Source organism: Hemiscyllium ocellatum, chromosome 25 (genome assembly GCF_020745735.1).
Source record: "Hemiscyllium ocellatum isolate sHemOce1 chromosome 25, sHemOce1.pat.X.cur, whole genome shotgun sequence".
In the NCBI taxonomy this organism is placed as follows: domain Eukaryota; kingdom Metazoa; phylum Chordata; class Chondrichthyes; order Orectolobiformes; family Hemiscylliidae; genus Hemiscyllium; species Hemiscyllium ocellatum.
This window is the reverse complement of record NC_083425.1, coordinates 686,391-698,028: the sequence shown is the minus strand read 5'-3', so window position 1 is coordinate 698,028 and position 11,638 is coordinate 686,391. Positions and strand designations below refer to the sequence as shown.

At 45.1% G+C, this 11,638-nt stretch overlaps 1 protein-coding gene across 2 annotated transcripts in view; it reads right to left on the bottom strand.

Moving 5' to 3' along the window:
• The window catches only part of rnf157 (ring finger protein 157), a 77,035-nt gene that overhangs the window by 51,073 nt on the left and 14,324 nt on the right, over positions 1-11,638 (bottom strand). For both annotated transcript variants that reach the window (XM_060844647.1, XM_060844648.1), the window contains exons 2-3: positions 2,802-2,920; positions 590-678 (exon numbers count right to left, since the gene is read on the bottom strand). In XM_060844647.1, the coding sequence (XP_060700630.1) occupies positions 590-678; positions 2,802-2,920 (208 nt within the window). The remainder of the gene's footprint in view (positions 1-589; positions 679-2,801; positions 2,921-11,638) is intronic.

Below are 11,638 nucleotides of genomic sequence, written 5' to 3'. Positions count from 1 at the left end.
GAGGTGAGCTTTTCTGGGGGTTTGGTTTAATTAGCAGAAGGGTTTACCCCCATGTCGTAACATTATACTGTGCTGCAACATACAGCTTCCTATACAATGCTGCAACATATACTTTCCTATACCATACTGCAACATATAGCTTCCTATACATACTGTAACATATCACTTCCTATACCATGCTGCAACATACAGCTTCCTACACCATACTGCAAATTACAGCCTCCTATACTATGCAGCACCATATAGCTTCCTACACCATGCAGCAACATACAGCTTTCTATGCCATGCTGCAACATATAGCTTCCTCTCCAATGCTGTAATATACAATTTCCTATACCATACTCCAACATATAGCTTCCTATACCATACTGCAACATACAGCTTTCTAAACAATACTGCAAATTACAGCTTCCTATACCATGCAGCAATGTACAGGTCCCTACATCTTGCTGTCTGAGCTGAGCTGCTTTGTGTCTGGAGCATTCACTAGGCCCGACCATCTTGTTCTCTCCCACAGTTGGATCGATCTCTCACACTGAGAGGTGACTGAACCTGGCAGCCATGGACTTTTCCCAAGTTATTCACTTACTTGACCAGTCGCAGAGTGTCTTTCCGGATGTTTATCAAGCTGCGTAATGTCTTCACAGGATCCTGAGGGGGTGGAGCAGCATAGGGAAACTGTGGAAACATGAGACACACAAAAAAATTCCAATCAATCATTTGATCCAAGAATAGGTTTTTGATTTGAAACCCGGTATTGGTCTTCAATCAAGCAACATCTGCATAAGCAGCTTCACCTCGAGATTCCAGCAATAGGCAACTAGCCAGTAACAACCTGCTCAGAACACCCTGCTCGGCAATACCCTGCTCGGGAACACCCTGCTCGGCAATACCCTGCTCGGGAACACCCTGCTCGGCAACAACCTGCTCGGCAACAACCTGCTTAGCAACCAGGAGTGTTCGGTTAAAGTGGTGCAGTTACTATGGGACTGGGACAGTGATCTGATGTAGAACAACCTGCTCAGAACAACTTGCTCAACAACGATCTGCTCCGCAACACCCTGCTCTGAACACCCTGTTCAGAACCTGCTCAGCAACAACCTGCTCCGAACACGCTGCTCAGAGCAACCTACACAGCAACCAGGAGTGTTCAGTTAAAGTGGTGCAGTTACTATGGGACTGGGACTGGGACAGTGATCTGATGTAGACAAAATGTAAACGAAACAGTACAAGGCACCTGAACAGAGAAGGATGGGGGAAGTGGAGTAACATCAAGGAATTGTGGAAAAACAGTTCCGTCGTCATTCTCTGAATGTTTCCATTACTCAAGGCACAAGTTAGCTGATTCCCTTCTGAAACATTGCTGGCTTCTCTAATTCAAATCTCCAACATGTAGCTGCTGAGGGAAAGAAACACTAGTTTCCTTCAGGTTTAAAGTGGATTACTGCAGAGAACTAAGAAAGAGAATTCTTTGGCACCTGCAGACCTGCAGGTTTCTCTTGAGGTCTGACAAAGCTTTTCTCTATCTGATTCATAGCCTAATCTGTCCAGCCTCCTGACAGTGAACCACATACTTATTGACAGGCAGGAAAATGCCGTTCTTGAGAACTGGTCTAGTCCACAAACCAGTCTGCTTCACTAGTAAACAATCCCTTGGCTCCAGTTCACCTGCACTTTGGAACCCAGCAGGACACAAATGCAGTTCACAAGAAGTCTTAAATTCCTTGCCTTTAACACATGCTGCTGTCCTTGTAAACCCCTGGCTTTTAAAACAACTCTTTCTCATTTCATGCCAGTTTTTAAAAGGACAAACCAAAAAATAATGTGGACTTTACTCTGAGGAAGAGCTGTCCAAAAACACACAAGAAATAAAAACACTCCTCTATTCCATCTTAGACAGGTCACCCCTTATTTTTAAACCATGCCCAAGTTCCAATCTCAGCCGCAGAGGGCACTATCCTTTCAGTCGAATCCCTCAGAATCCTCCATGTCTCCGTGAGATCACCTTCAAACCTCCAAAGGGGGCTGGGGACTCTGCCTTTTTACAGAAGGATGCCAATGTTCAAAAAAGATTCAGCCACTCATCCCTGGGGTTGGCAACATGTTCATTTCTGAGGAAAGGTTGAGCGTGCTTGGTCTGTTTCCTTCAGAGTTTTGAAGATGATCTTATTAAAACACGGAGGGTCCTGAGGTTGCAATGTGTAGATTCCTATACCATGCAGCAATGTACAGGTTCCTATAGCACTGGTCCAGGCTGCCAAACCTTTCCATAGAAATAGTGCCCATTACAGATGTGAGTCATCAAATCTTCTTTGAACAACATACAGCCCAGGGACATCTTCTGTAAAGACGGTGACCAATACCGTACAAACTATTCCAGATTACACACTTCTGATGTAAAACTGAAGCAAAATTCCCAACTTTAATAATTCCTCACAACCTGCAACTTTCCATTTGCCTGTCGTCATTACTTCCTAATGACAATGTCCCAAATCAAATGCTGTCGTCCCTGGTTGAGGAAGGCGATGATTTGAGATTCATTCTCTCTCTCTTCATATTGGTACAGAATGACAGAACATTCCAGAACTCAATCAGAATCTGTAAGTGAATCATTGTTAATGAGGAGACAACCAATGTTCCCTGCAGAATTCCTGTTGGCACGACAGTCCACAATAGCAAAATATTTTGAATATCCCTTGTCCATTAATCCAAACCTCAACTAAACATGTGCTTGTACAAACGCAGTCAATTGTGTTTGAATAATGGTGATGTAGGGAAGGCATATCTCACACAATACTCACAGCTACTGGGCGGACTCCCAGAAAATTGAGGTCACTGTTCTCTCCAAACAGGTAGCCTTCAGGATGAGTGGAGTCAAACCTCTCTCCTCCCATGATGAAATGACTGGCAAAGTAATTTCCTGAAAAAGGCAGAGAGTAACCCCCACACGGGGCAACAGCATGAACATCAGGATGCAAACTGATTGCTTAATGTCAGGATCCTGGGGAAAGGGTCAGTCTTTGTGTGTGGGGTTGATTAAAAGTTTCTGGGTAATCCAAGATGAAGCACGGGAAAAATTTCTGGCTGTAACAGCTGCACCTTTTTTGAGGGATTTTAGGGTTTGGAGGTGATTTCCTCGAATTCCAGGAACAGCAGTTCCTGTTTTATATGCTGTTGCATTGTTTTGAAATTTTGGGGGAAAAAAATGATCAAAACATTGACATTTTAAAAGGGAGAGAGACAGACAAAAGGCAGCAACCACATGGTCAGTGATGGAGAGAGAGAAAGGAACCCACACTGCTAACTGACACAACAGTGAACCTGCACAGTTACTGCCTTTGCCGTCTGAGTTCGTGTATCGCTGGACATCAGAGTGTGTCTGGGAAAATGAACAAATAGTGAAATTCACAATTTATCTTGGGAGAGCTCACAGCACTGGAACAGGTATGTGTATAGCTTTTAAGTGTAACTTTGTTGTAAGTTTACAGTAGTGAGTACAGTGGGTTCTCTCTTGATTCTGTGTTTTATTGAGATCTGTCTCTTGACTAAATTTTTAAAATATAAACCGTAAGTACTAAGTTAGCCTGGAGCACTATTTTTCAGAGCAAAAGGAGGGTGCTATTTGCTGGGTCTGTAGATTGTGAAGGAGCAAAGGTGGCCTTTAGTAGAGTAGATGCCCTTCCTGTCGGATGTGGGAGTTTAGAGAGTTTCCATGTTACTGATGATTATGTCTGCAGGAAGTGTCTTTGGTTGCAAATCCTATCAGATCGCATGGATTGGTTGGAGAGGCAGTTAGAGGCAATGAAGAATTTCCAAGAGTAAGGGGTGTGATGCAGATATAGGAAAGGAGAAAGACTGCAGAAAGAGTCACATAGATGGGTTAACTCCAGGAAAGGAAAGAGAGGTAGGCAGCTAGTGCAGGAGTCTTCTGTGGCTATCCCCATTTCAAACAAGTATGCTGGTTTGGAAAATGTAGAGGTGATGGATTCTCAGGGGAACATAACACGAACAGCCAAGTTTCTGGTAGTGAGACTGGCTATAATGCAATGACTGATATGTCAAGTTCCAAGCGATGGACTGAGTTAGGGGACTCTATTGTCAGAGGCACAGACAGACGTTTCTGTGGCCAGCAGCAAAAAATCAGAATGGTGTGTTGCTTCCCTGGTGCCAGGATCAAGGATGGCTCAGAGATGGTGTAGAATATTCTCACGGGGGAGAGGGGCCAGCAAGAGGTCATTGTCCACATTGGAACCAATGACACAGGAAGGGAAAAGGTTGAGATTCTGAAAGGAGATTACAGAGAGCTAGGCAGGAATTTAAAAATGAGGTCCTCAAGAGCAGTAATACCTGGGTTACTCCCAGTGGTACGAGCTAGATGAATAGAGCAGATGAATGCATAGCTGAGGAGCTGGTGTATGGGAGAAGGATTCACATTTTTGGATCAGTGAAATCTCTTCTGGGATAGAAGTGACCTGTACAAGAAGGACGGATTGCACCTGACTTGGAAGGGGATTAATATACTGGCAGGGAGATTTGCGAGAGCAGATTGGGAGGATTTAAACTAGTAAGGTGGGGGTGGGGGACCCAGTGAGATAGTGAGGAAAGAGATCAATCTGAGACTGGTACAGTTGAGAACAGAAGCGAGTCAAATAGGGCAGGCAGGGATAAAGTGTTTTTGATAAGGGATAATATTACAGCTATACTTAGGGAGGATATTTCCAGAAATACATCCAGGGAAGTTATTTGGGTGGAACTGAGAAAAAAGAAAGGGGTGATCACCTTATTATGACTATATTATAGGCCCCCTAATAGTCAGTGGGAAATTGAAAAACAAATTTGTAAAGGGGATTTCAGTTATCTGTAATAATAGGGTGGTTATGGTAGGGGATTTTAACTTTCCAAACATAGACTGGGATTGCCACACTGTTAAGGGGTTAGATGGAGAGGAATTTCTTCAGTGTGTACAAGAAAATTTTCTGATTCAGTATGTGGATGTACCTACCAGACAGAAAGTACAAAACTTGACCTACTCTTGGGAAATAAGGCAGGGCAGGTGACTGAGGTATCAGTGGGGAGCACTTTGGGGCCAGCAACCATAATTCTATTAGTATTAAAATAATGATGGAAAAGGATAGACCAGATCTAAAAGTTGAAGTTCGAAATTAGAGGAAGGCCAATTTTGACGGTATTAGGCAAGAACTTTCAAAAGCTGGTATTCACAGGTAAGTGAATGGCTGGAAAATGGGAAGCCTTCAAAGATGAGATAGCGAAAGTCCAGAGAAAGTATATTCCTGTCAGGGTGAAAGGAAAGGCTGGTAGGTGTAGGGAATGCTGGATGATTAGAGAAATTGAGGGTTTGGTTAAGAAAAATCACGTATAGACAGGAGAGATCACGTGAATCCTTAGAAGAGTATAAAGGCAGTAGGAGTATACTTGAGAGGGAAATCAGGAGAGCCAAAAGGGGACATGAGATAGCTTTGGCAAATAGGGTTAAAGAAAATCCAAAGGGATTTTATAAATGCATTAAGGACAAAAGGGTAACTAGGGAGAGAATAGGGCCCCTCAAAGACCAGCAAGGTAGCTTTTGTGTGGAGCTGCAGGAGATGGAAGAGATACTAAATGAGTATTTTGCATAATGTTTACTGTGAGAAGGACATGGAAGATATAAAATGTAGGGAAATAGATGGTGACATCTTGAAAAATGGCTGTTTTACAGAGGAAGAAGTGCTGGATGTCTTGAAACACATAAAGGTGAATAAATCCCCAGGACCTGATCAGGTGTACCCTAGAACTCTGTGGGAAGCTAGGGAAGTGATTGCTAGGCCTCTTGCTGAGATATTTGTCTCATCTATAGTCACAGGTCAGGTGCCAGAAGGCTTGAGGTTGGCCAACGTGCTGCCACTGTTTAAGAAGGGCGGTAAGGACAAGCCAGGGAACTACAGACCAGTGAGCCTGACCTCGGTGGTGGGCAAGTTGTTGGAGGGAATCCTGAGGGACAGGATGTACATGTATTTGGAAAGGCAGGGACTGGTTAGGGATAGTCAGTATAGCTTTGTGTGTGGGAAATCATGTCTCACAAACTTGATTGAGTTTTTTGAGGAAGTAACAAAGAGGACTGAGGAGGGCAGAGGGATTGATGTGATCTATATGGACTTCAGTAAGGGTTTCGACGAGGTTCCCCATGGGAGACGGGTTAGCAAGGTTAGATCTCATGGAATACAGGGAGAACTAGCCATTTGGATACAGAACTGGCTCAAAGGTAGGAAACAGAGGGTGGTGGTGGAGGGTTGTTTTTCAGACTGGAGGCCTGTGACCAGTGGAGTGCCACAAGGATCGGTGCTGGGTCCACTGCTTTTCAGCATTTATATAAATGATTTGGATGTGAGCATAAGAGGTATATAGTTAGCAAATTTGATCAGATGGGCCAATGGGCTGAGGAGTGGCAGATGAAGTTTAATTTCGATAAATGCGAGGTGCTGTATTTTTGGGAAAGCAAACCTTAGCAGGACTTATACACTTAATGGTAAGGTCCTGGGCAGTGTTGCTGAACAAAGAGACCTCCTTGAAAGTAGAGTCGTAGGTAGATAGGATTGTGAAGAAGGCGTTTGGTATGCTTTCCTTTATTGGTCAGAGTACTGAGTACAGGAGTTGGGAGGTCATATTGCGGCTGTACAGGACATTGGTTAGGTGACTTTTAGAATTTTGCGTGCAATTCTGGTCTCCTTCCTATTGGAAGGATGTTATGAAACTTGAAAGGGTTCAGAAAAGATTTATAAGGATGTTGCCAGGGTTGGAGGATTTGAGCTATAGGGAGAGGCTGAACAGGCTGGGGCTGTTTTCCCTGGAGCGTCAGAGGCTGAGGTGTGATCTTGTAGAGGTTTATAAGATCATGAGGGGCATGGATAAGGTAAATAGACAAAGTCTTTTCCCTGGGGTGGGGGTGTCCAGAACTAGAGGGCATAGATGTAGGGTGAGAGGGGAAAGATATAAAAGGGACCCAAGGGGCAACTTTTTCACGCAGAGTGTAGTGCGTGTATGGAATAAGCTGCAAGAGGGAGTGGTGGAGGCTGGTACAATTGCAACATTTAAGAGGCATTTGGATGGGTATATGAATAGGAAGGGTTTGGAGGGATATGGGCCAAGTGCTGACAGGTGGGACTAGATTGGGTTGGGATAGCTGGTCGGCATGGACGGGTTGGACCGAAGGGTCTGTTTCTGTGCTGTACATCTCTATGGCTCTATGAGGGGAGCCTCTGCTGACTGTGTCATTGAGAATCCAGTGAAAGGGACTTGGTTTTAAGCTGGGAGTGTAATCAATCTCTGAATGCCAGCACAAGAGAGTGTCACTGGGAGTTTGTATGTGCGTCAGAACGTCAGGAATCCTGACATTCATTGGACACTGAGCAAATGAGGAGAACTTCCCTTGGAGCTAACCCCTTTCTACAATTCCAGCATGAGGTGCAATTTCCCATCTCTCTGTTCCTTAGATATTGAGTTCATGAATGTCCAAGGTCAAATGTTGCTGTAATGATAAAAACACACTTCTAAAAACAGTTCAGACATCATTTACAAATTTCTTTATCTTCACTTCACTGTCTATGTTAATCGAGCTCTGATTACAGGAAGTCCACTTCAAGTTTAGAAAAACAACCAAGTCAAGCTTTTAGGGAGACAAATGATGTGGTTTAATGTCTTAACGTGTAGGAAATCCAGGCTTTGGAAAAAACTATGAGGACCTGGACTGATGGTTACCTAGCAACCCCTTCAATCTACATTTGTTTTAAAATCCCAGGAGGTAGAAGAGAAAATACCTCAAAAATCTGAAAGGTTTTAAATCCTCTTTCAACTGAAGTATTTGTGAACTTGATAACGTTCCCACATCTCATTATTTTAACTATTTTTGGAAACATTGAAAAAGTAAACAGTGATCACTTTCCTGCCATAGGAATGAGCCTGATTTCCATCCAAATGAAGGCCTTGCATGATCAATCTATGGCTGTCAGTAATTTGAGTTCATCAACATGAAATCCAACTGACTTGTGAGAATTCATCAAATCTCACTTTTTATTTCAGAGCAATGGCCAATGACTGTGTTTTAATTTGCCCTGTTCAGGCCTCACCCTTGCAGAGCTGTGCTGACTTGGTTTTACTCATTTGTGGAGCCTGGGCGTCACTGACTGGGCATCAGATTTTATTACCCATCCCTAGTTGCAACTTGAGAAGGTGGGGGTGAATGTCTTCTTGAACCGCTGCAGCCCAGGTGCTATGGGTTCAGTCACAATGGCCTTGGGGGAGAATTCCAGGACTTGGACCCAACAACAGTGAAGGAACGGCAATATATTTCCAAGTCAGGATGGTGAGTGACTTGGAGGGGAATGTGCAAGGGGTGGTGTTCCCATGTATCCGTTGCCCTTGACCTTCTAGATGAAAGTGGTCATGGGTTTGGATGGTGATGTCTAAGGATCTTTGGTGGATTTCTGAGTGCATCTTGTCGATAAACACACTGAGCATCAATGGTGGGGGGAGGGGGTGTTTGTGGATGTGGTGCCAATCAAGCAGCTGCTTTGTCCTGGATGGTGTCAGGCTTCTGGAGTGTTGTTGGAGCTGCCCCCATCCAGGCACGTGGGGAGTATTCCATCAAACTGACTTGGGCCTTGTAGATGGTGGACAGGGTTTGGGGAGTCAGGAAGTGAGTTACTCAATGCAGGATATCTAACCTCTGACCTGCTCTTGTAGGTTCTGTGTTTATGTGGTGAGTCCAGTTGAATTTTGATCAAAGATAACTCCCAGGATGTTGATAGTAGGGGATTTAGTGATGGTAACAACATTGAATGTCAATGGCCAGTGGTTAGCTTGTCTCTTATTGGAGATGGTCATAGCCTGGCATTTGTGCAGCATGAATGTTCCTCGCCACTTGTCAGCCCAAGCCTGGATAGTGTCCAGATCTTGTTGCATTTGACCACAGACTGCTTCATTATTTGAGGAGTTGTGAATGGGGCTGAACATTGTGCAATCATCAGTGAACATCCCTAATTCTGACCTTATGACAGAGGGAAGGTCATTGATGAAGCAGCTGAAGATGGTTGGGTCTAGGACACTATCCTGAGGAACTCCTGCAGAGATGTCCTGGAGCTGAGGTAACTGACCTCCAACAACCACAACCATCTTCCTGTGTGATAGGTATGCGTCAAACCAGTGGAGAGTTTAGCCCCTGATACCCATTGATTCCAGTTTTGCCAGGGCTCCTTGATGCCTTACTCAGTCAAATACGGCCTTGATATCAAGAGCTGTCCCTCTCCTCACCCCTCTGGAATTCAGCTCCTTTATCCATGTTTGACCCAAGGCTGTAATGAGGCCAGGAACTGAGTGACCCTGGCAAAACCCAAACTGGGTGTCACTGAGCAGGTTATTGCTGAGCAAGTGCTGCTTGATAGCCCTGTTACTGACACCGTCCATCATGTTACTGATGATGGAGAGTAGACTGATGGGGTGGGAACTGGCCAGGCTGGATTTGTCCTGCTTTTTTGCGTACAGGACATACCCGGGCAATTTTCCCCATTGTCGGGTAGATGCCATTGTTGTAGCTGTACTGCAGGAGCTTGGCTCAGGGAGCAGCATGTTCTGGAGCACACGTTTTCAGTCCTATTGCTGGAATGTTCTCAGGGCCCATTGCCTTTGCAGTATCCAGTGCCTCCAACTGTTTCTTGATATCAAGCGGAGTGAATAGAATTGGCTGGAGACTGGAATCTGTGATCACTGGAGGAGCCCAAGACAGATCATCCATTCAGCACTTCTGACTGAAGATTGTTGCAAATGCATCAGCCTTAATTTTTGCTCTGATGTGCTGGGCTCTTCCATCATTGAGGTTGGGATATCTGTGGAGCCGCCTCCTCCAGTGAGTTGTGTAATTGTCTATCACCTTCCTGATTGGATGTGGAAGGACTGCAGAGCTTAAATCTGATCCATTGTTTGTGGAATTGCTTAGCTCTGTTGATCACTGGCTGTTTATGCCATTTGGCACGCACGCAGTCCTGTTTGGTAGCTTCATCAGGTTAACACCTCACCTTCAGGTACTCCTGGTGCTGCTCCTGGCATGCCTTCCTGCTCTCTCCATTGAATCAGGATTTATCCCCAGGCTTGACAGTAATCGTTGAGTTGGGATATCCCAGGCCATGAGGTTGCAGAGTTGCATGTGTTAGAGTACAGTTCTCCTGCTGTTGATGGCCCATAGCGTCTCATGGGTACCCAGTCCTGAGCTGCTAGATCGGTTTGAAGTCTGTCCCATTGAGCACGGTGATAGTACCACACAACACGATGGAGGGTATTCTCAACGTGGACAGTGCGGTGGTCACTTTTACCGATTCTGTCATGGACAGATGCTTCTGCAGCCGGCAGATTCGTAAGGATGAGGTCAGGTATGTCTTTTCCTCTTGTTGGTCCCTTCACCGCCTGCTGCAGACCCAGTCTAGCGGTTATATCCTTTAGGACCCGACCAGCTCGATCAGTAATGCTGCTGCCGAGTCACTCTTGGTGGTGGACAGTGTAATCCTCCACCCAGAGTACACTTTGTCCCCTTGCTACCCTCAGTGCTTCCTCTAAGTGTTGTTCAACATGGAGGAGTAACGATTCATCAGCCGAAAGAGGACGGTACGTGGTAACCAGGAAGAGGTTTCCTTACCCACGTTTAACCTGAAGCCATGAAACTTCATGGGGTCCAGAGTCGATGTCAAGGGCTTCCTGGGCAACTCCCTCCCGACTGTATCCCACTGTGCCACCACGTGTGCTGGATCCATCCTGCTGGTGCGATAGGACATATCCAGGGATGGTAAAGGAGGGGTTTGAGGTATTATCTGTAAGGTTTGATTCTGTAAGAATGACTATGTCAGGCTGTTGAAAAATGTGTTGCTGGAAAAGCGCAGCAGGTCAGGCAGCATCCAAGGAGCAGGAGAATTGACATTTCGGGATTCTCCTGCTCCTTGGATGCTGCCTGACCTGCTGTGCTTTTGCAGCAACACATTTTTCAGCTCTGATCTCCAGTATCTGCAGTCCTCACTTGCTCCTATGTCAGGCTGTGGCTTGACAATTCTGAGAGACAGCTCTCCCAATGTTGACACCAGCCCCCAGATGTAAATGAGGGGGACCATGCATGATCAACAGGGCTGTTTCTGCCGTTGTCTTTTACAGCGCTGAGGTCAATGCCAGGTGATCTATCCATTTTCATTTCATTTGAGACTTTCTAGTGATTGATCCAAATGAATAGCTTGATGGGCCATTTCAGAGGGCAATTAGTGGTTAACCACATTGCTTTGGGTCTGGAGTCACACATCGGCCAGACCAGGTAAGGATGGGCTTTTCTTGATAGTTAACAATGATTTCAGGATGTTCTGCCACGGAGGGCTTTAGACCTGTTCCCATCGAACCACCAGCTGAATTTCTGGATAAAAGCAGAGAGCACTGTTTCCCCTTGTGTAAGATTTAAGGGAGAATAGTGTTCTCATTCTGAATTAGCATACACTCGGTAACCAGGTTTGCCGATTGATTTTCAAAGTAAGTTCTGTTTGATGACAGTCGGATTGTGGTTTTAAAGTCTGAGAAAGTCTCTATTGCTCTGGGGAGCAGGACAAAGGAAACTGAGCCA